General features: G+C 34.3%; 3 protein-coding genes across 3 annotated transcripts; 1 reads left to right on the plus strand and 2 right to left on the minus strand.

Moving 5' to 3' along the window:
• Positions 1 to 116: 116 nt before the first annotated feature.
• On the minus strand, positions 117 to 7,810 carry LOC105328653 (proteasome subunit alpha type-7). The gene is given in 8 exon segments (XM_011429622.3): positions 117 to 288; positions 5,291 to 5,330; positions 5,332 to 5,471; positions 5,786 to 5,818; positions 5,820 to 5,909; positions 6,300 to 6,424; positions 6,694 to 6,820; positions 7,651 to 7,810. Coding segments are annotated over 8 exon segments (747 nt in total). The 5' UTR covers positions 7,753 to 7,810; the 3' UTR covers positions 117 to 198.
• Positions 7,811 to 10,105: 2,295 nt separating this feature from the next.
• LOC105328654 (tyrosine-protein phosphatase non-receptor type 2) lies at positions 10,106 to 19,221 on the minus strand. Its single transcript, XM_011429623.4, has 9 exons — positions 19,066 to 19,221; positions 18,085 to 18,193; positions 17,445 to 17,539; positions 14,614 to 14,712; positions 13,522 to 13,668; positions 12,821 to 13,030; positions 12,249 to 12,437; positions 11,449 to 11,657; positions 10,106 to 10,848 (listed from the first exon to the last, which is right to left on the minus strand). The coding sequence occupies exons 1-9, from the start codon at positions 19,132 to 19,134 to the stop codon at positions 10,665 to 10,667; spliced, it is 1,311 nt and encodes a 436-aa protein (XP_011427925.3). The 5' UTR covers positions 19,135 to 19,221; the 3' UTR covers positions 10,106 to 10,664.
• Positions 19,222 to 21,413: 2,192 nt separating this feature from the next.
• LOC105328655 (LIM/homeobox protein Awh) lies at positions 21,414 to 24,730 on the plus strand. The gene is made up of 5 exons (XM_011429624.4): positions 21,414 to 21,655; positions 22,289 to 22,470; positions 22,657 to 22,868; positions 23,366 to 23,617; positions 24,498 to 24,730. Exons 1-5 carry the CDS (start codon positions 21,518 to 21,520, stop codon positions 24,554 to 24,556), a joined length of 843 nt encoding a protein of 280 aa, XP_011427926.1. The 5' UTR covers positions 21,414 to 21,517; the 3' UTR covers positions 24,557 to 24,730.
• Positions 24,731 to 26,604: the final 1,874 nt, after the last annotated feature.

Raw genomic sequence — 26,604 nt, forward strand, 5'->3', positions numbered from 1 at the left:
CAACTAAATTGCAGAGTACAATGTATTAGCAAATTAGTAGATTCATCCCAAGTACCAGATGGACATATTGAATTCTGGACTGGTGCATGTATGTTAAATAAACCGAGATAAACATAACAAGTTTCATACATTTAATGACATGAGAAGTATGGGACAAAATAGCACTGACAATAAACACTAAACAAAATCTTCAAGTCACTATTTCTTCTGCTTCTTTTTCTCTGCCTCCTCTTCCTTTTCTTTCTCTATTTCTGCAATGTATTTCTCTACTTCCTCAAGTTCTAGCATCTGCAAATGTAAAATTAATATTCTACATTAGTACAAATTTGAAAATGCACATAACAGATCAGTTTTTAACAGGGTTTTCCAATGGAAAAATCCGATTAAAATGGTGAAAATGGCGGGCGGGCGGGCGGCAGCCAACAGGTTACCCTCATTGTACGGATAACTACTCCTACGGTTCTCAAGATAGGAAGTTGTTCTTTTGCAGATCAATTGTACATTAGAGGTCTGCATATTGCTAAGATTTTGATTTCTGATAATTTATGAAAAAAATACCAGCTTTTGAACTTAAGTCATTTTTTGGCAAAATATTGCATATAGGTTACCCTCATTGTACGGATAACTCCTCCTACAGTTCTCAAGAAAGGAAGTTGTTCTTTTGCAGATCAATTGTACATATATAAGAGGTCTGCATATTGCTAGGATTTTGATTTCCGATAATTAATGAAAAAAATACCAGCTTTTGAACTTAGTCATTTTTTGGCAAAATATTGCATATAGGGTACCCTCATTGTACGGATAACTTCTCCTACAGTTTTTAAGATAAAAATGTGTTCTTTTGCAGATCAATTGTACATATATTAGAGGTGTGCATATTGCTAGGATTTTGATTTCCGATAATTAATGAAAAAAATACCGGTACCAGCTTTTGGACTTGGTCATTTTTTGGCAAAATATTGCATATAGGGTACTCCATTTCACTGGATACGGCTTGACATGGATTATGGATACATTTCACATAAAAGAAAACCTGGTTTTGCTGTCACACTGACAGCTTTTCACTTGTTCTAAAATTATCTAATTACTGGTAATCCCTTTTTTGCAAAGATCTTTGAACAACTCTAAAGGCGATTTTCAATTTAATTAATAGTATTTACAAAATTGCATAGAAATGCCTTTTGTGATTAAGAATTCTGGCAAAGCTCTCCGTACTTGCTCAATTATTCCTTTTCCCAAGAAATGCATGTAAATAAAGCACAGATTTGAATTTTTGAGTATTGTTCAACAAATGGTCAAGAAACAAGAGGCCCATGGGCCACATCGCTCACCTGAAGAACAATAGGTATGATAAAATCAGCTTAATGGAGTCATAATACAAACAATCTGGACAATGTACAATAATACATGTATATCCTGTATAAATAAAATCCATTTTCCCCCCTTGATATTCTTATGTTTATAATCATTAGTCCCTTTTCTAACAGGATGATTTTATAGTCATATAACACGTTGAGTATTGCAGTTCTCAAAAAGATCCTGAACAATTGTTTATATATGGGATACAAGTTGCTGTCCTTTAAAAAAGGACTGCAATACGTGGACCATTTGCATGTGTTTCCATCGAAAACGTGAACGCCTTAAAATTCAATAGTTAAATTTTAATCTCAGAATTTAAAGGGTTCATACTTCTAAAATAATTATGATCTATATTAATGAAGATTGCATGCATAGTATCAGGCATTCGGCGAATTCTACTATTTGCGCACACATTACGCTTTGCACTACTTTGTTAACTATGCAGTGACAGCTTTGTGTAAATCTTTTTCATATTTTGATGCATTTTTCTTGAGATTTAAACTTTGATACAGTGACATAATTATTCAATCATGTATTATATACAGTCACATAATTATTCAATCATACTTAAATGCTTAAATAATTTTAATCGGGAAGTACTCTAGCCTCGCCATCTATAAAAGTAAAGTTCAGCTACATGTGTACTCCGAAAACAACAAAACATTGCAAATTAAGCTATTTGATGCATGTTGTAGTTTCGGCATGATATTACCTTATTTCATAATACTGACAGTGTATATCACATGCCGATCATTCCTTTAAAAGGAATACTTTGTTTCTGTAATGTTTACCGACAACTTTACAATTACAGCGCCTTTAAACTTACATGTGCATATGGCATGGAATCCCGATCCCGATTTAAATAAACCTGTGCTAGCCTGGTTCCCTGAGCTACCCATTAAGCACAGGAACCAGGCTAGCTCATGCACAGACTGAATTTTCCCCATAGCATCCGGTTTAACCTCGCTTATATATTTTCTGCGTGGACCTCAGGGTCCACGCAATAAAGCTACATCAAACTTTAAAGAATCATCTGGCTGATTAGTTTCTGAGAAGAAGATTTTTAAAGATTTACTCTATATATTCTTATGTAAAACTTTAACACCCCCCCCCATTGTGGCCTCACCCTACCCCCAGGGATCATGATTTTCACAACTTTGAATCTACACTACATGAGGATCTTCAACACAAGTTTCAGCTTTCCTGGCTGATGAGTTTCTGAGAAGATTTTTAAAGATTTACTCTATATATTCCTATGTAAAAATTCGACCCCCCCCCATTGTGGCCCCACCCTACCCCTGGGGGTCATGAATTACACAACTTTGAATCTACACTACCTGAGGATGCTTCCACACAAGTTTCAGCTTTCCTGGCTGATTAGTTCCTGAGAAGAAGATTTTTAAAGATTTACTCTATATATTCCTATATAAAACTTTGACCCCCCCATTGTGGCCCAACCCTACATCCAGGGGTCATGATTTTCACAACTTTAAATCTACACTTCTTGAGGATGCTTCCACACAAGTTTCAGCTTTCCTGGCCGATTAGTTTCTGAGAAGAAGATTTTTAAAGATTTACTCTATATATTCCTATGTAAAACTCCGAGCCTCCCCTTCCCCCATTGTGGCCCCACCCTACCCCCGGGGGTCATGAATTTCACAACTTGGAATCTACATTACCTGACGATGCTTCCACACAAGTTTCAGCTTTCCTGGCTGATTAATTTCTGAGAAGAAGATTTTTAAAGATTTACTCTATATATTCCTATGTAAAACTTCGACCCTCCATTGTGGCCCCACCCTACCCCCGGGGGTCATGAATTTCACAACTTGGAATCTACACTACCTGAGGATGCTCCCACACAAGTTTCAGCTTTCCTTGCTGATTAGTTTCTGGGAAGAAGATTTTTAAAGATTTACTCAATATAATCTTATGTAAAAATTCGACCCCCCATTGTGGCCCCACCCTACCCCTGGGGGTCATGATTTTCACAACTTTGAATCTATATTACCTGAGGATGCTTCCACTCAAGTTTCAGCTTTCCTGGCTGATTAGTGTTTGAGAAGAAGATTTTTAAAGATTTACTCTATATATTCCTATGTAAAACTTCGACCCCCCATTGTGGCCCCACCCTACCCCCGGGGGTCATGATTTTCACAACTTTGAATCTACACTACCTGAGGATGCTTCCACACAAGTTTCAGCTTTCCTGGCTGATTAGTTTCTGAGAAGAAGATTTTTAAAGATTTACTCTATATATTCCTATGTAAAACTTTGACCCCCCATTGTGGCACAACCCTACATCCAGGGGTCATGATTTTCACAACTTTGAATCTACACTTCTTGAGGATGCTTCCACACAAGTTTCAGCTTTCCTGGCTGATTAGTTTATGAGAAGAAGATTTTTAAAGATTTACTCTATATATTCCTATGTGAAACTCCAAGCCCCCCCCCCCCCATTGTGGCCCCATCTACCCCCGGGGGTCATGAATTACACAACTTTGAATCTACACCACCTGAGGATGCTTCCACACAAGTTTCAGCTTTCCTGGCTGATTAATTTCTGAGAAGAAGATTTTTAAAGATTTACTCTATATATTCCTATGTAAAACTTCGACCCTCCATTGTGGCCCCACCCTACCCCCGGGGGTCATGAATTTCACAACTTGGAATCTACACACCTGAGGATGCTCCCACACAAGGTTCAGCTTTCCTTGCTGATTAGTTTCTGGGAAGAAGATTTTTAAAGATTTACTCAATATAATCTTATGTAAAAATTCGACCCCCCCATTGTTGCCCTACCCTACCCCTGGGGGTCATGATTTTCTCAACTTGAAATCTACATTACCTGAGGATGCTTCCACACAAGTTTCAGCTTTCCTGGCTGATTAGTGTCTGAGAAGAAGATTTTTAAAGATTTACTCTATATATTCATATGTAAAAATTCGACCCCCCCCCATTGTGGCCCCACCCTACCCCCGGGGGTCATGATTTTCACAACTTTGAATCTACACTACCTGAGGATGCTTCCACACAAGTGTCAGCTTTCCTGGCTGATTAGTTTCTGGAAGAAGATTTTTAAAGATTTACTTTATATATTCCTATGTAAAACTTTGACCCCCCATTGTGGCCCCATTCTACATCTAGGGGTCATGATTTTCACAACTTTGAATCTACACTTCTTGAGGATGCTTCCACACAAGTTTCAGCTTTCCTGGCTGATTAGTTTCTGAGAAGAAGATTTTTAAAGATTTACTCTATATATTCCTATGTAAAACTTCGACCCCCCATTGTGGCCCCACCCTACCCCTGGGGGTCATGAATTTCACAACTTTGAATCTACACTACCTGAGGATGCTTCCACACAAGTTTCAGCTTTCCTGGTTTTCTGGTTCTTGAGAAGAAGATTTTTGAAAATTTCTCGAAATTTTTCATTAATTTCTAATTATCTCCCCTTGAAAAAGGGTGTGGCCCTTAATTTTCACAACTTTGAATCCCCTTTGCCTAAGGATGATTTGTGCCAAGTTTGGTTGAAATTGACCGAGTAGTTCTTGAGAAGATGTTGAAAATGTGAAAAGTTTACGGACAGACAGACAGACAGACGGACGGACGACAGACAAAATGTGATCAGAATAGCTCACTTGAGCTTTCAGCTCAGGTGAGCTAAAAAGCATTGTAATCTACCGGTAGTAATATTGTAGTGAACAGATTAAAATTTTGTGCTTAGTCTCCATAATTTTGCGACAATTGTCATATTATTACATGTAGTTTGCTAATTCATACTAAATGGAACCCTCCAGTACTGCAGTTTTAATACCCAACAAAAAATCAATCTCCATCAATCCACACAACTTTGTTGCAGGATAAGAGGACTACAGGAGGAAAACAGTGCGACAATAAATCTACCGGTACGGCGGTACCCAGTACTTACTTTTAATGGTTCCTTGTCCCTCATTACAGCTACTCTACATTTTTGGCCCTGACTGTACAACTTCTAGTAAAGCTTTCAGGGCCAGTTTTATGCACTCCTCTTGGTTTCCAGCTACCTCGTCTGTGTAACTTTTCTCTAGAAACTCTCGTACTGGTTTAGCACTTCTACCAATAGCATTTGCCTGAAATAATCAAAAGAAAATAAATAAATTGTCCTGCATTCAACCAGAAAATTTTACAAGTAAAGGACATTCTTTGATGTAAAGGTAGCTATAACCATCCATTCATTTAATATCTCGGAAAAATACAATAAAACTGGCGGTTTTCCACCTTATAATTATTCTAATTTGTGACTGCAAATTTTAGCAGTTTGATAAAACAAAGGTACATAATATATTTTAGGATATTTTATTTTTGCAACTTTATTACATCTAATATCAATCTAACGAGGAATAACCCTTATTAAAAGAAAAAAACCTAATGGTAATCTGCTGACCTTCCACTCATGGTAGGTTCCTGAGGGGTCGGTCCTGGTAAAGATGTGGGGTGCCATCATAGTCAAAGCCTATTATCAGAGCAGATAATCCAAAGGGCCTCCTACCATTGCTTTGGGTGTATTTCTGTAATGATGAACATTTTCTTTACATATGAAATTAGAAATTTAATCAAAATAATACTGCATAAAGTGTTATTTTCGTCCCTTGTAATTTTTGCCCCTTTTCACTTGCAAACAGGTTTGCTCCATCTTGAATTCGCCCATACACAATTGTGTTTAGAATAGATATTGAGACTTTGGAATTCGCCAGTTTTAAATTCGCCAGCTGACAACGAGGGCAAAAGGGGCAAAAATAAAACAAGGGTGAATATTTCCCTGTATACAGTAATTTGTAATTGGAAAGTTGAAATTTTTTAACATTTACCTTTAGAACAGAAGTTCATTTATTGGGTATATTTTGAGTTTCACTTTCATGTTTAATTATGATGTGTATCTCTCTCCGAATATCACCTACCTGTTTTAATTGTGCTATGTATCGTGTGATGTACTCCAGTGTCACAGGGTCCTCTACAGTGAGTTTGTGACTCTGACACTCCACGCGAGCTCTGTTGATCAGAATTCGAGCATCTGCTGTCAAACCTTTGATGTAAAATTAAATTAAATTTGATCTGATTAGCAATAATAAATATTTTCATTTGAAATATAAAAATCACATTCTATGGATTGGTAAAGGTCAGATAAAAATAGGTATTTCAAGATATAATAACTTCTGTAGCTTGTGATATAGATGTGCAAAATCAAAATTTATTAGCAGTAGTCAGTACAGATTCATATATAAGAACAGTGTCAATAGATTGGTACTTTCAACCAAAAAATACCATAAAATGACAACAAAATGAAATGTGTACCTGCAAAAGCCAGAGCAACATGGTCATCTAATAGTGCAATTTTTCTAACTGTTCTGTCTTCTTGAAGCTTTGCTACTGCTTTCTTTTCAACACCTAAGACAACAATGTTATTTCCCCGAACGCCAACCTGAAAGGATTAATCATATCGATGTTAATATATCAAAGAAATTAAATTGATTTTATTCCTTCCAAGGAACTATAACTGTCTTTTATATAGTAAATTTCTCAATCTGTACCCATAAATAAATTGCAATTTTTAAAAATATTAAAAATCCATGCAAAGTAGATCGCTTTGCAGCTGCTATATTATAAGCAGGAATAGATCTATAGGACACACTCTTGGCAAGAGTCTTTGAGCATAGCGGCCTTAGCCTCGTCATTTACTGTAAACCAACTTATTCGTGATAACTTAATTTTAATAGCATTTTTCCAGAGATAAACTGGTTCATTGCAACTATTTTGTGATCAAGATGTAGATTATCTAGACTATTCTGACTACAAGATTTTGATGAAGACTCAGGTTTGCAGATAGGAATATTTGCAGAGATGAGGCTCTTGCGAACGCCATGAATATTCAACCTACACGGCAAGGACTGAATCGTGGCAAAAATTTTTGCGACGAAGCTCTTACCAACCTTCCAAATTTCTAAAACACGAATTAAAGTTGGTATACTCTATTTCTTTTCCCAATAGAATGCGTTAATATTCCCAATTGGCATTTAACAAAAAAAAATAAAAAATAAATATGTACATAAATTATATAAAGATTCCGTATTCAAAATGGTATATTTTACCTAACAATATGAACAAAAAATAACTACAACTGAGATGCAAAAGTGGATGTTTTCCTTCCAAAAAATTGAATGAAATAGTAATGACAAAGCAGTATTTGACTAATAAATCTGAACTTTTTCTCATGCAAAAATGACCGGCAAAATGATGATTTCGGGAAATTACCGCTGTCGATCCCTTTTTGACGGCTTCTTGTGCATATTCAACTTGAAAAAGGTGACCATCGGGTGAAAAAACAGTGATAGCTCTGTCGTATCGCGAACTCATGTTTTCGCTGCTGTGTGTTGAATGCAATCAGATTCACAGAGACGCTTAGAAGACACCGGCGGTTGATACAAGATTCGCTATCTGTTCGTTTCAGTCCCTTCAACATGCTTTTAAAAGTAAGCGACCATCAATGTAATTCCGAAGTTAACTGAATTTATTTGCATAAAATTTTCAAATATGATTGAATAAAATAATCGACTATATATCAGGTATAGGATTTATATTTACTTGAAACAAAAAATGAATTTCTTAGAAAATGGTACTGGTTATTGCAACATAATTTTTTTTATTGTGTACACATAAGTTCGAAACCCGGTCTGGTCCTTCATTATATCTCCCATCTCGTTACATTTGGTGCCGTGACCAACCCCTGGAACTGACAGGTGAACTCCTGCCAGGAGAAGAGCCTGGGGTGATCTTCGGGGACGAAGATCATTAAAGGGGGAGGAATGTGATGGTCAGACCGGTTCGAATACCGGCGCCAGATAGCTCAGTTGGTAGAGCACCTGACTAGAGATTCAGGGGGCCCAGGTTCGAAACCCGGTCTGGTCCTTCATTATATCTCCCATCTCGTTACATTTGGTGCCGTGACCAACCCCTGGAACTGACAGGTGAACTCCTGCCAGGAGAAGAGCCAGGGGTGATCTTCGGGGACGAAGATCATTAAAGGGGGGAGGAATGTGATGGTCAGACCGGTTCGAATAACGGCGCCAGATAGCTCAGTTGGTAGAGCACCTGACTAGAGATTCAGGGGGCTCCAGTTCCAAACCCGGTCTGGTCCGTCATTATTTCTCCCATCCCGTTACATATGTATTTTTTGTATGTAGCTTGTTGTAAATATCTTATACAGTTTCTTTGATACACGTAAATTCAAACGGGAATAGTGAAGTCAAGGTCAAAGGGAATTTCAAGGTTAGAAAATAGGGTAAATTCCATTGCTATCATCAATTTTTATTTCAATTTAATTAAAATTAGATGTTGTGAATCTTCTACCGCTTCAAAAAAGAAAGAGAAGAGGTAGCAGATTCAGAACGTTTAATTTTAATTAGACAGTTTTTATTTGTGGATACGGTTTGATAAAAATATATATTAAACAGTTCCTCTGAAACTTAGCTATTGTAAATGCAGAGCACAATTATATTCTATATATCAAAGCCATCTGAAAGGTCAATGTCAAAAAACTGTTTAATTGCTCTAAACTACATGATCATTAAATTTATTTATGCAATTTTTAAAATTAAGCTATAAAATGCAAAAAATCCTGATATCAAGGACAAAGAAGGTCAAGGTCACAGTTCAATCACTTTTATTCATATTGATTTTTAACTTGAAATGTTTTCAGTATCAACCACTTGGGATATTTCTGAACATACACTATACCACAGTGTGTTATATTCCTTGGCTGGCATGTTATGTATGCAAGTAAAACATGTTACTCTGTCTCCAGTCAGCAAAGTCAGGCAGATAACTAAAGGAAATAAAAACGAACACATTTTTTATAGAATCATGCTTTTTTCTCCTTCTTTTTATTATCAAAACCAGAATTGCTGAAACTTTTTCATTATTTTATCTTTATTTTTCACTGAAAAGCCAGCAAAGGGCCTATAATGTTCACCTGAGCATTTAAATAAAATTCTATGTGTTATACAATGATGATTAAGCATTGGTATGAATTTTGATACACAATACTAGGTGAGAAAACATATGAACATGTGGGTTTATATTTGTTTACTGCATTTGAATTTTTCCTAGGTTAGCAAATGGTGCTTTAGTACATGTACAAAAATATTCATCAAAGTTTAATCCCTCCCCATTCCCATGCAAAGTTGCACAAAAAGTTGAAATATTCAATTAAATTTCACACTTAATATCTTTAAGGATTTTATCAAAGTCTCATAAAGATTGATCTTTATTTATGGTTAAACATGTACATGTACCTGGTACATACATATGTATTTACATGCACCATAAAACATAAAACCATACTCAATATGCAATATGTTTTAACAAGTTTACCATCAAAATATCAGAGATTTAAAAGAAAAGAATCAAATTGAGCACATTCAAGTATAAAACTGATCAATTTAACTTGAAAAAATAAAATCTGTGGGTCATGGTTTCACAGTCTTGAGGCAAGTTCATAACTTTACTAATGTACTTGTAGATGTACTTAGTAGTACTAAACAATATAAATGAATAGGCGATAAATGATAAAATATATAGTACATACCACCCTTACACATTAGTATGCTTGTAATTCATGTGACATGATTAATTAAGTCCCTTTTGAAAACTAAAAAGAAAAACAAAAATTCGTACAAAAAATACTCTTATCATTTACACAATACACTGTATACAGGGAAATATTAGCCCCTGTTTTATTTTTTGACCCTTTTGCCCATATTATCAGAAGGCGAATCTACGACAGGGTGAATTAAAAACAATTTTCAGATTACTGCGTATCTATCACACATCTGTATATGGGTGAAATCAAAATGGGGTAAAAAAGTGCAAGTGTAGAAGGGCGAAAAAAAAAAACCCAAACCACTGGGCAAAAATAACCCTGTATACAGTACGCATTATTAATCTCAACAAAGAATTCCTTTGGAGGTTTGGCATCGTGATCTACATACATATATATATATAACATGTCTAAAATAACAGGGACCATTGCCCCCACCCAGTAGCAGTGGATGACTAGGGCAGTGAATGGTGTGTGTGTGTGTGGTAAAATGTTACGGTGAGATACCCAGCACAATCAACTCATCAAAGCCAAGATTACATACAGTAGGTACCTCAGATTGAAAAAAAACTTGTCCATGGTCATATCCTATACTTCTTTAAGCATAAAGATTTTGTACACATAAAAAAGATGTCGCCATTTTTGTTTTCTTGCATAAAAAAAAGATCTGTCAAAAATAGTAATAATACAAAAGAAGTCCACCAATCAGCAACGTGGTTCCTATGGCTATAGGGGCTAAATAAGAGCGTCTATTTCTCCATAGTTCACTCTCTCTCTGTTTCTTTTTCATGCGATCTATTTGATCTTGAGTCTTTTGTCTTCTTTCCTCTCTTTGGACTTTACGACGGAAGGTACTGTTAAAACAGAAGAGAAATAAATTAATATTTCACCGAAAATGATGTTAACTTCATAGATGCTCGCTAGTATATAAATAGTGCCTGTTTGGGAGGGTAACAGTTGAAATTGACACCCCGAGAAAACCATTGTCAACCGACGCGAAGCGGAGGTTGACAATGGTTTTCGAGGGGTGTCAATTTCAACTGTTATCCTCCCAAACAGGCACTATTTATTTTGTCATACTGAATGTCTTTTTTAAAAATTTTAAGAAAATTTTACTGCTTTTATATAGGAATAATGTGAATTCTACAGCGAACCGTACGCGCATAATTTTCGCGCATGTAACATTTTTTAATGTTACCCGTTGTCAAGTGCGTTGCTAACGCTGAGGGTAATAGTAAATATTATTAACTGCGTCTTAACCAATCAGATTTCAGTATTTAACATGAAAGTATAACAATAATAAATGACACATTTCATTTCAAGATTTGGAGGAAAGAAAAAAATCCCAAATCTGCACAACTTACATGTATATAATTGTAATTCTTAGATTAAAATCAATCCCTAAATAGAATTTATTTAAAACTGTGATATCAATGGCAACCTCTTCCCCATACCTATTTTCTTCTTCTTTCTTCTCTGGAATTAATTGATCTGTATCTTTGGACGAATTTCGTTGATTTTCGTAATCCTCCTCATCCTCCCATTCCTTTGTTTTCTTCAGATCTGGGCTTCGCGGAGGGAGAGGGGGTGGCTGTCTATCAGTCGGCAAACTTGTGGTTCTCTCTGGAGGTGGGGGCGGAGTATCTTCCTTCTTGCTGCGTGACTTTGAAGACAAAAGAAAGACTTGAGACTTTATATGCTTAAAAATACTCTCACCATAATCACTGGGTTTGAAAATATTCCCATTAGTACTGTATGACTAATAACTTGAGAAATGTTTCAACATTGTAAATACTTTGGTACAGGTATCCATTGTTAAGTCTTTTAGAAAAAGTTTTGCCATCACAAAAAATTGTCATGCTTTTTTAATATGTTATAAAATTCAATCTGTTTTGTACTTAGTATTATGATTTTTCCCTGTAAAGCTGCATTTGAGGTACCAAAATTAACACTTTTCTTTTGTGGAGTGGTTTTATATACCTATTCCCCTTAGGGCAAAAAACTTCATCTTTAGTTTCTCAGGCCAAGAAATTCAAAATGAAATGCGAAAATGCATAAAGGTATTTTATTTTTTCAATTTTATTGCAAGATTTCCAAAGGGGAATAACTCAATTTTCATCTTAAAAATTAATTCTTCCCCTTTTCAACAATAATGGCAATAAAAGGAATTAAAACGGCAGCATTTCACCTGATGCGGCAGTGCCTGCGAAACAAAACATTAATTTTTTTGGCCTTGAATTCCAAGAATACATACATCCATGTAATCAGACAGAATGTCCAGTGTTGCATTTCCGTTGGACAGGATGCTGTGACCTCCTTCAATAATGGCAAGGTAAGAGAATCGGAGCTGGTCAGCAGTCTGGATTAAGCCCATACGACACTTGCGCATCTCCAACAGTAAATTTCTGACATCAACTGAGTTCATATCATGAGTCTTTTCAATCTGTAATTAAAAGGTTTTTGAAAATGTGATATTCATGTGTTACAACGCTCAAATAAAAAGATGGATTATCTTAATTTACTAAATTTTCAACACTATTTAAAAATTTTAATTTTTTTGCCCCAACACATATTTACATTTACCTGTCAATCATGTTCATAAAGAGAACCATACATGAAAGTTCCTTTTAGCACTCACTTGTACAGTATAACAGTTTGATCAGAATCACACATATACATGTATCTTTCTCTGTTCTAACCCTGCTCTAACCCATAACTGAACTCACAATGGCTAACATATGTGAACAATATTTTGTTGGTTTCAAGGGTATACCCCTAACAAACAAATTAACATCTCAAAATTATAATGATTCCACAGTAACTTACAATGACGAGGGAAGAATCGACGAGACAGAATGTTCCTGATCTCCCAATGCCGGCGCTGCAGTGAACTATAGCTGGGCCAACATTTGCCTCCAGGGCTCCAGATTGTCTTACAGTCATCAGGAACTTAAGAAACACCGAAGGTGATTGGGGGACTCCGAAATCCGGCCAGTGTGTGTAATTGTAGTGAATGACCTCACGAGATTCTCCAGTCTGTTAAATGAAAAATAAATGTCTCTCATTAATCATAGGTTCAAAAATAAATTTGAAACGTGTTTCAAATGACTATGCTATTACAAAATCCTTATAAGAAAAATAACTGTAATGACAATAGAGTAGTCAGGAGAAGCTGTTCTAATTTTTGTTCATGTGTTCGGACAAGTAACTGAAGTTATTTTGATATTTGATTTTGAATAGTTCTAATATATTCAATTCAATGGTTTATTGACATCACCATGTTGGCATACAGTCAAAATGAAATCAAATGACAGGCCAAAAAAAAATTGTAACATAAAGGCTACAGCATGCAAGACAGTTTTATACAATACTTCATAGGTAGTCCCTGGAACTGTTTTCTCTGCATAAAACATTTATCCAAGTAGATACATAGATGTTTTGTAGTATTATAATCACATGGATTATATATATGAATATAAATATATAAATATAAAAATGACCAACTTCGATTAAATGGCCGTGCTCACCTCGGTATGACTGACTAGTAGAATTCTCTCTACGTAGTAATCAAGCTGCTTTTCCCTGACGACCGACACATTGAGAGCAACATCATCAAACTCCATTTCATCCTCGTCGTCCTCAGCACTGGTCGGATAGTACTTGTAACATTTCCTCTATTGAAAAAAAAAAATCCATTAATTCTAATTTCCTCTATACCGGTAAATTGAAAAAACACATTTAAAATATATAATGTGATACTATTTTTTGCTAGAGTCTTCATTAAACCTTTTTATCAGACATCCTAGTTAGTCTTTGTATAAAATCCATAAAGGGTAGAGGGTTAATAAGTTAAAATCATTAGTGCAAACAAGGATATCGCTAAGCCATAAACATAGTGAAGTTTTATGGAGTTTCCAGCAAATCCTCCAAACATTTTTTGTGCTTCAAGGCAGATCTGTACTCAAATCTTCAATAAGCATATTCAAAAGTCATACATGTACGCAAGAAAATCTTTATACAACTGTTGCCAACTTGCTTTACTTTTTACATTAAGTCACTGAATCATTATTTTTTGAAAGATACAGTCTCATAACTGCAGCAATGTGTGCATACAAATTGAGTAACGCATGCTAGCGCATTATGAAAATTTGTATGCACACATCGCTGCAGTTATAAGACTGTATCTTTCAAAAAATAATGATTTAATTCTTATATTTACATTTTTAAAACTTCTTTTCTTGTCTGCAAATGTTATTTATACCTTAAAACTTCTATTTTATCCTATGGGTAAGTTCATATTAATGGAAGAGCTTCTGTAACAGCCACAAGCGTGAACTTTGATTTTTGCTTGTGACGTTGCAGTTTGCGGCATTTAACATTTGTGACGTCATAATAAAACTCGTCATTTTAACCTTTGAGTACCCTGTGTGTTACAGTGTTATAATTGCCGTAACATTCAACAACCTTTACAAGCAAAAAATAATGTAAATATTGTAATATGATTCCATATCTGGCAAAAAAATGAATATTAAAATGCAAATCTGCAGGATCCTAGAACTTTCTGTATCTCTAGTTCACCAACATATTTTTTATCATTGCTTAAAATTAACAAGACTCACAGCTCCGTTTTCAATTAGTTTGTTCAGCATGATGATCGCTTTACTCTCTTGTTCCCAGACCATCTGCCAGAAATGTGAAACGGTTACCTCCAAGGGCCCCTGAAATAAACAACACATATACATATAGGTATAAGTCAATACATTTGCCAGTAATTTTTTTACTGTACTGCATAAGGAACTTTAATGAAAGACTTTAAAGATTAGATATACATGTTTATTATACCACTGTGAATGTTTTCTTTGAAAAATTACAACGAATAAACATGCTACTGTATCTATAACCATGAAATAGTTTCCGTGCTATCTGCCCATGGTGAACAGACATTGTAACTATTCACTGGCAGCATTCAATTTCCCTCAATTTTAAACTCGGAACACCTGTGGTGTAATCCAAATCGCTAATTTAAATTCAAATTCAGATAACTTTAATACATTTACCATCAAGAAAATCTGCATCGCCAACAAAGAAAGTTTTCTTCCGTATAATAAAATACCTATTTACTGAGTATTCGGACGATAGCAGTTTATTGTCTACCAACTTTGCCTAGTGAAATAGTTGCCCTCTCTGGGGACAAGAAACTTACTATAATCCTCATAGCCAGTAAATAGGTATATAATGTATACAACCTATGTGTTATTGATATATACTTACAATACATTTACATGTATATACAATATTTATTTTGCTCAATTTTAAGCATTCAGTACCATGTCTAATATTACTCACTTATCATGCTACTGTATACAGTGAAATTTTTGCTCCTGTTTTATTTTCGTCCCTTTCGCCCTTGTTGTCACTGGGCAAATTTAAGACTAAGCGAATTCCAATGTCTCAGATTATCTCTCTTCTAACACTTCAGAATTCAATGAATTTCAAATTCAAGACGTGGCGAAACCGTTTGCAAGTGCAGAAGGGCAAAAATAACAAGGAGCAAAAACTAGAACTGTCCTAATGGGACTAATACCCCCGCTAGGCTAATTTCAAATGGGACAAATAATTGAATTGAATAATAAAGGTTTGGAACACATACAAAAAAAAATTTCTAGAATTGTAAAAAAAAAAAAAGTTAGTTAACAAAGAAAAATTAAAATCAAAATTGTCAGAATTTCACTGTAAATACATATCTATAACAGTAATACATTTACAAATGTATGTATTTGATGATATATTTTTTTAATTTAATTGATTTAAAGAAAAACCAACAAAATGACAATAACCCCTCCCTTTGCAGTGAATAGAAATACTGGTAGCCAAGCAATGCTCTTCTGTTGATAAAACTTTCAATATCTTTCTAAGTAGAGTCTTGACAGATGCAATTAGTTGTTTCAAATTTTCCTCACTTTCTCCTATGGCACAATGGAACTCCATATCAGAAAATTGATCCCATAGGACTATGATTTTCTTTGATGATCTTGTTAAATTTAATAAAATCCCAAAACATTACCATAATTACCATACTATGTAAAAATATGTAAAAAAGAAAATTTAATATTACAAACAATTTTAAAATTGCCAAAACACTACAATCATATCAGTAATTTTGAATTTCATTTAAATTAATGCCCAATAGGGTCACTTCATCAATTTACTTGACAAATGAATTTAAACAACCTCTAAAAATAGTTTAACTTCTTTATTAATAATTATATTATTTATTTCCTTATTATGATAGACCTTTTGGTTTACATGAAACAGTTTTAAAATAGCCCCAAAACCATCACCCATTTTACAGATAATCAATTTCCCCTAAACACATGCTCCATCTGAACCATGGCTCAGATAATGGCTCCCTTGGGACAAATGAATTCAGCCACACTTGTCTTTGATGTTCTTATTAGCTCCTAAGAATTTATCATTGACAAACAAAAACTTTGCATTGTCAGTTGATAGAATACTTATAAAATATAATTTTTTTTTATTAATTAAGACATAAAGACAAAAAACTCCATCTGGATGTATTTATATAAATATATTTTAGAGTGTTTTCTATTAATTAATTAATAAAATCTGTAAGGATTACCTCCCTTACTTTTCAACATTAGTGTACAATATATAGAATAAGGAATGTGAAAACTGTCATAAAATCATTAAATCTTGTCTGATCTTAAAAAAAATTGCAGGTGCACATCTTCAGATGGTGTTCAACATATGTACAAATTTTCAAACTGTTCCATGCAGTAATAAAAAATTCTATAGGGGGGACAAAGTTGCGTCTACAGACAGACGGACAGACAGACGGACAGACGGACAGGGTGAAACCAATATACCCCCCTAAACTTCGTTTGCGGGGGTATAATAAACTTCGTTTGCGGGGGTATAATAACCGTTATAATGTAAGAAGATTGTATCTGCCTATCATCAGTAGCATGGCAGAGCAGAATGACAAAGTAACGTCTAAGTGAAATGATAAATTTTATCTTACCCTGTGGGTTACATACAAAAAAAAAGCAGCCAGCTATATGTTGCTTATACATGTATTTACATATTAAAATACTTATAATTTATTTATATGAATATCCACAAGACCATGATACAATATACAGTAAAACACAGTTATAGCGAACACAGTTATAGCGAACACGCTTATAATGAATGGATGCTTATAGTGAAGTGATTTTCATTCCCAGTGACTTTATTACATGCTGTAAACTTGATGGATATAACAAATTACACTTATAACAAGCAAAATTGCCCATCTCTGGCACTTTGTTATAAGCGTGTTTTACTGTAAATAAAAAAAATTTTATTTGCCCTGAACAGTACTACATTTAGCTTCCGCTTTGAAATGGAAGTGACTCATTTATCAGTATGTTTAAATTACGCCACTTACTTGGGTTAAAATGTATTTCCTGTTGGCTTCCTTCACTTCCACCAGACTTGCATTGATGTAAACATTGTTTGAAAGCTTTACTCTACTATGGTCATCTGAAAATTTATGACAGAATATAAAATGTCAATCCTACCCTAAACCTAGAAATTTAACTTCCACACAATGAAAAAAGCAAGATCCAATTTATCAGAAGTACTCAATAAAAACCATCATACCAGGTAATCTGAAAATTACCCATATGTTTATCTATAAAATTATGTGATTTAACACATTCCAAAATTCCATCCTTTAAACAAATTCCGAAGTTTTGCCCTTTCCCCTTTCAATTAAATACATATTTTTTTCAAAAGGAACCTGCACTTTGCCCCCATAATCTTAAATGCCAAAAGAAAAGAAATGCATTTTTTGATTTTATAAAGTAATGAAAAGAGCACATACAATGCACAACAGATGGAATAAGAACAAATTAGTTTTGTTTACTTTATAGTTTACCCATATACGTTATAATGCTACATGTAGTTCTTCCCAATTGACCAAAATTTCAATGACTTTTCCCCCAATTCAAAAGCCACAGGTCCCGTTTCATGAAAAACAAGAAAAATCCCAGTTACTATGTATGCCTATGATTTTTGATACTTACATGGACTTACATCCCTGTATCGGTTTTTATTTCTGTTGACGGCACTACGAGCTTCAGCTGTGGACAGCTCCTCATCCATGGCCTGCATTGCTGCCTCATTTTTAATTTCCTTTAAAATTCCATGACTTAGAGTTTTATTTGTTTTCTTTTAAACTTAGGCAAAGTTTTATTGCATTTCAAAAAGTTTAAAACATTTTCTTATATATGATTACTTCATCTTGTCTATGCCATCACAAACTTTTTGTATTTTTTTTTTACAATATGTTTGTATAAGATTATAAAGTATCTTCAATTGTACAAATCTTTACTACAAAAGTCACAATTTTTTTTTGTGGAATATATACTTTTTATTGAATATATTGCTTAAATGCTTAAATGCACATCATCAAATATTTAAATAATGGATGTCCCAAGCACTATGAAAAATAAAGAGTACTGGCATTCGATCAATTCTCGCCAAGGACAATTTTTCGCCGGTGCATTGTAAAATAATTTTTCATATATAATTCTATGTGTTGATGAAATGACATAACAATGCACTGGACAGAAATGGTTCTTGGCGAGACTATCTCGTATTAAAAATATGAAAAGTATGCAAAAAATAATTTGTTGTGCAATAACTGATGTATAATTTTTTGAGTTGTTCTAATAAATATTTAGACTGGGTACCCATTAGACTTACAATATGTAAAAAATGAAAACATAGGCAACATACATGTCCTGATAAGTTCGCACATAAAAGAGTATGGTAAATGATTAGAATGAGTCTACATATGAAAACATATTGTAGAGTAAAAAAAAGAAAGGTATCTAACATAATGTAAACAAGAAAGTAAATGTGTAAAAGAAAAGCATTGTACGCAAAAGCATATTGTAAAGAATTTACAATTTACAAAACATGAAAAGTTACAAAAATGTTTTAATCCGGAAGTCTAATAAATCTAACCCTGGTATTATTTTACGTTTCTGGTGTAGAGTTACCTGATAAATCGGACCCCAGGCATTGTACTGATCATAATTGTTGAACTCGTTTTCTATTTCGGATACCATGGTAGATAAAAAGTTCTCAGAAAGTTACAGGAAGTTCAACTTTTTGAATCCATTTTCATTTTTACCGGAAGTTCGAGGGTTTACATTAAAGGTTAAATAGAGGCGGAATTTCTGTATCCGGTTACTCTCTCTCTCTCTCTCTCTCTCTCTGTATTACAAAGTTATTACTAAAATGCAATTACTTAGATATTACAAAGTACTTTATTTTTGTTTATTGTAAAATGCTGATTTTTGTACTTGATTATGATGTAGAGTAATGTGCATATACATGCAACTGAATGAGTGGGTGTATGAATGATGCTATTTGTAAAAACACCCTGTTTCAAAATTTTTTCAGTATATATAATGTTAACTTATAGACTCCAAGGCTCCCCAACCTCGGCTATAAGAATACTTCTACATGTTCTGGGGTAATAAAAACAGTTGTTATAAAAAAAAATGCAATTACTTTCATTTTACAGCTTTAATTTATTTTGCTACTGTGCATGTACATATCATATAACATTCTTTTTCTTTCATCCCTACACTATAAACGCGGCCTCGTTGATTATATTCATGTAGCATAGTTATGATTCTTTTAATATATTGATTTCGATGGGGAGCGCATTTACTATTATCTTATTGATCAAACATGATACCAAATCATGATATAGTTTATATTATATCGCCACATAGGCGTTGACAATTTTGTCTTTGTTAGTCATAATTATCAGCTTATTTAACTGATTTAGGATACTCTTTAGTGTTCTTTTAAGAAGAACCCATAATTTAAGTCGCAAGAACTTGTTTCAGACCCTTTTATGTGCATTTTATACAGTAAAATATGTTCAATCAATACTCTTCCTTATCTGACCTTGCTATCATTATGTCCATTTGTAAATATTGTTTTGCACCCTATGGACCTTTGATAGGTTTTGGGATAAATATTCAGACATACAATCATCATTCACAATTGATTCCACAAATTATAGAGCATGTACTCTATTTGCTACTATATTTATACTAATGAAAAAATCATCCTGTGATGAATCTTTCATATCATTTAGGTTTTATAAAGAACTTGATCAGCTTGCTTCAATTAAAAAAAATATGCGTTATTTATAAATTATTAATTCTTTTATAAAATTTTTGTTTGTTTTTTTTCTTTTTGTGTTTTATTTATTTATTTTTTTTTTTTGGGGGGGGGGGGGGGAATCAAGACAGCATCATTGAGAACAGACGTCGACCTTTTATTTAAAAAAAAAGCTCACTTAAAATTTTGTTCTAATTAAAAAAAATGGATAGGTTCACATAAAAAATGTTTTAAATTAGAGATATATATACCCTGCATAATCGTAATTTTAGCTGGCTTGTGTTTCCAGAATCGTTAAGTGTGAATGGAACAAGAATGAAAAAATAAGTTTATTTCAGACATGGTCAACGTAAAAAATATGAAATACTAGTAAATACCTAATACTTTGATCAAGATTAAAATATCTTGTCATATTCTACTATAACGTACTTTCATTTCATATTTAATTATGCAGTTCCGATGTACATATATCACTATTTAAACATAACATATCAAATTTACACTAGTCAGGATTTCCCCCCTTGATATCATTGATTGTATTATGTTAACCCCTGATAAAAAGAAAAATGGAAACCGAAATCACATTTTATTGCAATTTCCATTTACGATATGAATTTTATTTCACAAAATTGAAACCCAAATAACATTTTATTGATATTTCTATTAACATGAATAGTATTTTAAAAAATTGGATTTTTGTAAACTTACCGATCTGAGCTGAATATTTTTGGTTAATTTGTTTTGGTGTAATGACATTTACTGCTGATTAAATTGAATCTGAACATTTTGTAACGAAGATTATATTTTTGTTTTGAACAATTTTGATATATAATGTATCTATCAACAAAAAGTTCAATGAAAATTTTTATCACAAATAATGAAATGTAATGAAACGATTGTTTTATTTGGGAATATGTTTTTGTTATTTTTGACGTTTCTAAGAACTCTTGTCACGGCAATAACACCCACTATATAATTGAAATAGTTTGTGTTTATACACGTTCTAATCGGATAACGCGCCGTAATTAAGAGCTGACTTATGGCATAATTGTGTTCCCGTTATATATGATCACTTATTACGATTAAGAAAATTCTGCAAAAAAGGTAATTAACTCTTGAACACGTGCGTGCATGCCAGTCTCGCTACTTGAGATCACGTGTCAACTTCTGATCTGTCGATCAATCGATGAGATCAATTAAATACTACAGCATCAAATTCGACTGAGTGAACAGTACTCAATCGGTGCGATTATATATATATAAATATAAAACAGGGACTATTATGCTAAACTGATTTATTTTTTCCTCACGATGCTGACAGAACTCACCCGCGTGGACCTCTCCAGCGACCCAGATTACAGTTACGAGGAGATGGGGCCCTCGTCTTTGTCATCGCCGTTGTCGTCAGATTCAGCGTTTGGGGATCAGCTGACTTGTTCTGTGGAGTTGGTTAGTTTAAATTATCAGTGTAACGGGGACTGAGCATTGGAAATTGGGGGGGGGGGGGGGTAAATCTTGTAAAGACTATAGACTCTGTTTTGATATTAATTTTCTTTATAATCAGATCCCCTCATATTGAACAAAAAATAGGTGAAGCCTGATGACGAGGTTTCTTCTTAATTATGAGACTCACGTTTTTAGATGGTGTTTTAATTTTACTTTTCAATGTAATTACATCCTTTTTTATCAAAATGAAGGTAAGGGGATGGGGGTCCCTTCTCCAATCAATATGCATTGCAAATTTGCAGTATCTTTCCACTGAAAAGGATTTGGGAGACAAAGTAGCTTTTGTTGGTTTTTTTTCATATGAGTGACGAAAATTTACGTGTTCATGAAATATTAATAAAACAGCTTACATTAGAATAAATTATTTTTTGTTAAACGTGTGGAGCGCTATGTACAGAATTCCTAATTTGTACCTGCCAGATAACGAAATGAACTATTCATCAAACAGAGGGCAGCTCGTGGAAATTTTAATACACAAAAATCAGATTCCCGTATTACCGAAACTCTACATCCAAATAAAATGTTAACGGGGACTTTTGGTGAATTTTTAAACAACTGACTATGCTTGATTTGCAGTGTGAGGGCCAGGCTTGTGAGGGATGCCAGGAAGTGATTGCTGACAGGTATTTTCTGCACGTTAATGGCGCCTGCTGGCACACGGACTGTCTGCGATGCTGTGTCTGCTGTTCTTCACTGGAACAGGAGGAAAGCTGCTTTGTTAAAGACGAAAACATCTACTGCAGGAGAGACTATATAAGGTATGTAGAAACCCCAGCAACCGTTCTGTCCGTTAGCTTTCTCAATAACAGCCCATAAGAACAGTTAGTGCTTAATTACATTCCAAATTTGTTCTATATAGGATTCGCATTTTTTACATCACGATTGTCTCAGTGGTCTGTCAGAATTACATATTATATAATGTTGGGCTTTTTTTCTATTTGAAGTGAATTTGGAACCAAGTGTTCAAAATGTTACCGAAAGATCCAAGCGACAGACTGGGTCAGGCGGGCACGTGAAAATGTGTATCACCTGGCGTGTTTTGCATGCGACTCCTGTCAGCGACAGCTCTCCACCGGGGAAGAGTTCGCACTGAGCGGGGACCAACTGTTATGTCTGCGGCACTACACGTCTCTTGTTGAAGGAGACACGGATAAAGGTTCGAGCATTTTTAATTTCATTCTTATTAATTTTTATTTTTTATTTTTTTTAAGCGGGAGGCATATGTGTGTGTGTGTGTGTTTTATTTTAAATTTGTCTCGTCATGACATCTTAAAAGTTTTATGACATGTATTTTTTCATTTTTTGATGCAATTCAAGTCTATTTATAAAGTTGAAATCAGTTTTGTATATCAAATTTCATCATAAAATTTTACGAACAGGTGTTACTTTAATGAGACTGAGTAGTCAACAAATTACCAATCAGATTTGCCTTGAGATTTTTTGCACAATATTTTTGGACATAGAGTGAAAAAAATCCAAATATTTTTAAAAGAATCAAAATTTGAATATGTACCTCTATTTTTATGCAGAGCTCTCCACCAATGGAGGTGAATAGAGTCTAAATTTGGCCATGGCTATCTACCCTTCTTCAGATTTTTTTTATAAATTAAAATTATAACCTGTTTTAATTACAACCACATATTTCTTTTTCAGATTCCGAACTGAGCAGCAAACCAAAGGCAAAACGTGTGCGATCCTCTTTCACAGAGGAACAACTTCAGATCCTACAGGCCAACTTCCGGATAGAGAGCAATCCAGATAGCCAGGAGTTAAACAGAATAGCCATCACCGCGGGCGTCAGCAGACGAGTGGCGCAGGTCTGGTTCCAGAACGCCCGAGCCCGACAGAAAAAGCAGCAACTCTACAGCAGCCAGTCCAGTCGCTCCATCAACTCCAATGGCTATTGTAAGTACATGTATATCAACATAATTGAATTCTTGTATTTGTTATGATAAAATGTTTCTTTAAAGTGCTTTCTTTGGTGGTTCATGCTGGTATAAAGGTAGCGACATTGCAGAACAAATGCATGACCCGCGTTAGCTAATTTTTTTCCTGCAATGATCGCTACCTTTATAGCCCGCATGTATTGTCAAAGAAAACAATTGTTTGTTATTAACATCTTTCTTTTAACAAAGTACATGTATTGATTTAATCGCAAAAAGTAAATAAAGTGTTAAAAATTACAGTTACGTACATCAGTACGTTAGGCCTAAAGAAAAAAGTTGTGTGTTTAGGGTAACCCGACCTAACCTACAAAAATGCCCCTATCCTACCATTTTTAGATGTCTGTTTTTACCGGTTGTGAATTTTATATGATTTTATTAAAAAATCAGTTTTTAAATATGACCCAAGCAAAAATTCTTCGGGTTCATGCAGAAAAAAATATGATAAAATAAAAAAAAATCCCTACCTACCTAACCTAACTTTTTCATCAGTGTTACCCTAAACACACAATTTTTTTTAGGCCTTAGATATTAGAATAGAATAGTCAAACATTCTAATATAGGAATTTTCTTAGGTTACTGAAGGTTTTACACAGGGACTGTGATACCGCTACGAGTCGATTTTGTCATGCTATTTCAATATTAAATCGCACAACTGCGTAATAAATTCTATCCTTCGGGCTTTATGATTTGATCACCCCGACCGTATTTGATCACCTCATAATACTCTAAAAAATTATTCCTCTTTACTTAAATAAATGTTATGATGAATTTTAATGATGTCTTAGTGTGTTTGAATGATATCTCAATGTTTTCTGATATTAACCCTTTGTGTAATTCAGCTCACGGACAGTGGTCAAGTGGATCAGAAGGACAACTGAGCGATTCCCCCTCGGAATGATCGGTCCCCATCACGAGTTGTTCCGCTTTGAAGAGACACGGAGCTTGGGCTATTTCGTGTACTTCCCGATGTGATACAAACAAACATGATCAAACGTGTACCAAACTGTTATTTTCTTTACTATTTATTTTTTTTTATATTTGTTGATAATATTAAACATTGATGAAAATACAACATCTTTATTCATTGGATTTGGAGGTGGAGATTTTATACCGGTATACTGAGGGACGTATGTACTATAGTATAGTACATGTATATATACGTCCTTGATAGATTGTCAGTGCATTGGAATTAAAGATGAATCGCAATGACTGTACATGGAAGGTGTGAATGCATGACAAGATGCTTTTCATAAGCACGGATAGCGTGGACATATAAATTGTGCTTGCACGGAAAGCATGCTAATGAAATACTAGTAGTTTTTACGGTGACAAGATTACGCAACACCGGATTTCACAGACATATTTGACGAAGAAGACATTGATAAAGAGAGTGACAAACATGTATATATTAAACAGTTAGCAATGACGATTTACCCGCCCCCCCCCCCCCCCCCACCCCACCCCCAATCAAACCGGATTCAAACCGCGTAACACTTTTAAGAAAAATTATCATGAACATCTGCAGTAAACGTGTTGGTGTACAGATAAAGAAAAAATATCCCTCAGGCATATACGGATTTACATCCTCTTAAGGACCATTCCTTTAATATCCCGGGCAGCTGGCATCGATTTTAGAAGGAAAAAAATAAAGGTTGAAATTACACGCAAAAACACTAGCTATAACCCCATCGTCGCACAATATGACCGTACTATTTTAGGAAACGAGTTGAACATTAGCTGCATGTTACCGTGTGTTTATTGTTGTTTTTTTCCCCAAATTTATCTTCTCGTGAAGCATTTTTATGTATAAATCTTACAGAGTTAAAAGTTGTTGAATTAAAAGAAGGAACCACGTACCGTGAAAGGTTGCTTAAAAATAGATGCGACTTACAGAAATTAATACGTACGGTTCCCTACCTAGTTTTGGAGAGCACTTAAAATTCAGTGATTTTCAAAAAAGTCCAATTTATCCTTTGACATTATCTATTGTATATAGCAAAGTGGGTTTTTTTTTATTTATATAAACCAGGTATCCAGATGTGCAGAGAATGCATCCGATTGTTCAAAATCTCATTTAAAAATGAAATGAGAGGCCCATGTACTACATTGCTCACTTGATCGGAAAGTTTTAAAGCTTCAAGGGAATAAATTTCTATGCTCGAATTCCGTCATCCAAATAGAACCATTTTAACGAGAGCTTGGACTTTGGGTAATTGTGTCAAACAGTAATGTGACGTAGGCTTGTCTATTTCATTGCTGGCAATTAGTCATTACTCTTTGAAATCAACAGAATTTATCTGGCTTGTGAGCTAAGACTACACAATCAGTGTATATTTCACTTGAAACAAGCGTCATATTTTAACTTGTTCTGACGCAAGAAGAGATACATGGAGTTACATCATACCAAAAGTCCAAGGTTTCCAACGGAGGACCTTATTGTTTTCGTTCGGTTTCTTTTTGCCTATTATTAAGGTATTCCGTCTTCAGCGGAAGACCTTACTGTTTTGCTTCTGTTTCTCATTCTTCTATATTATTATTAAGGTCTTCCGTTTCCAACGGAATACCTTACTGTTTTCATTCTGTTTCTTTTTCTTCGCTATTTTCCTTTTTTTTTCCAACAAATTTTGTGCACGCAATTTCTCAAAAACGACGTTTTAGCGATTTTCATTAAACTTTAATATAAGATAGATACTGATCTTAACTTTATACGTAATTTTTTACTTTGATGAGGTCATTTCCATTTTTGAGATATTGACGTTTAAGCGATTTTCAGGGAGTCGGCTTGTCTCCTTAACGATTAAAGATATTGAGTTCAAACTTTCAGAGATTGTAGTCGAAAGATTGTAGATGTGTCTTTAGGCATTCATTTTTGTCCGACTCAAAAGGCGCTGAAGCTCGCCTGGACCCGAAAATGAGATTAATAAGACGTCGTTATTTTTTTAGTTT

The sequence above is a fragment of the Magallana gigas genome, chromosome 3 (assembly GCF_963853765.1).
Source record: "Magallana gigas chromosome 3, xbMagGiga1.1, whole genome shotgun sequence".
Taxonomy (NCBI): Eukaryota; Metazoa; Mollusca; class Bivalvia; order Ostreida; family Ostreidae; genus Magallana; species Magallana gigas.

Bases quoted from the DNA above. Each gene is read 5' to 3' on its own strand.
- LOC105328654 (XM_011429623.4), bottom strand. From the start codon at position 19,134: ATGGTATCCGAAATAGAAAACGAGTTCAACAATTATGATCAGTACAAT. The intron at 14,713-17,444 runs GTAAGTGGCGTA...TGTTTATTTCAG, and splicing joins GGAAATACATTTTAACCCAA to GGGCCCTTGGAGGTAACCGT. The intron at 13,669-14,613 runs GTGAGTCTTGTT...TTTTTTCAATAG, and splicing joins AACTAATTGAAAACGGAGCT to AGGAAATGTTACAAGTACTA.
- LOC105328655 (XM_011429624.4), top strand. From the start codon at position 21,518: ATGCTGACAGAACTCACCCGCGTGGACCTCTCCAGCGACCCAGATTAC. The intron at 22,869-23,365 runs GTTCGAGCATTT...TTTCTTTTTCAG, and splicing joins TGAAGGAGACACGGATAAAG to ATTCCGAACTGAGCAGCAAA. The intron at 23,618-24,497 runs GTAAGTACATGT...TGTGTAATTCAG, and splicing joins CATCAACTCCAATGGCTATT to CTCACGGACAGTGGTCAAGT.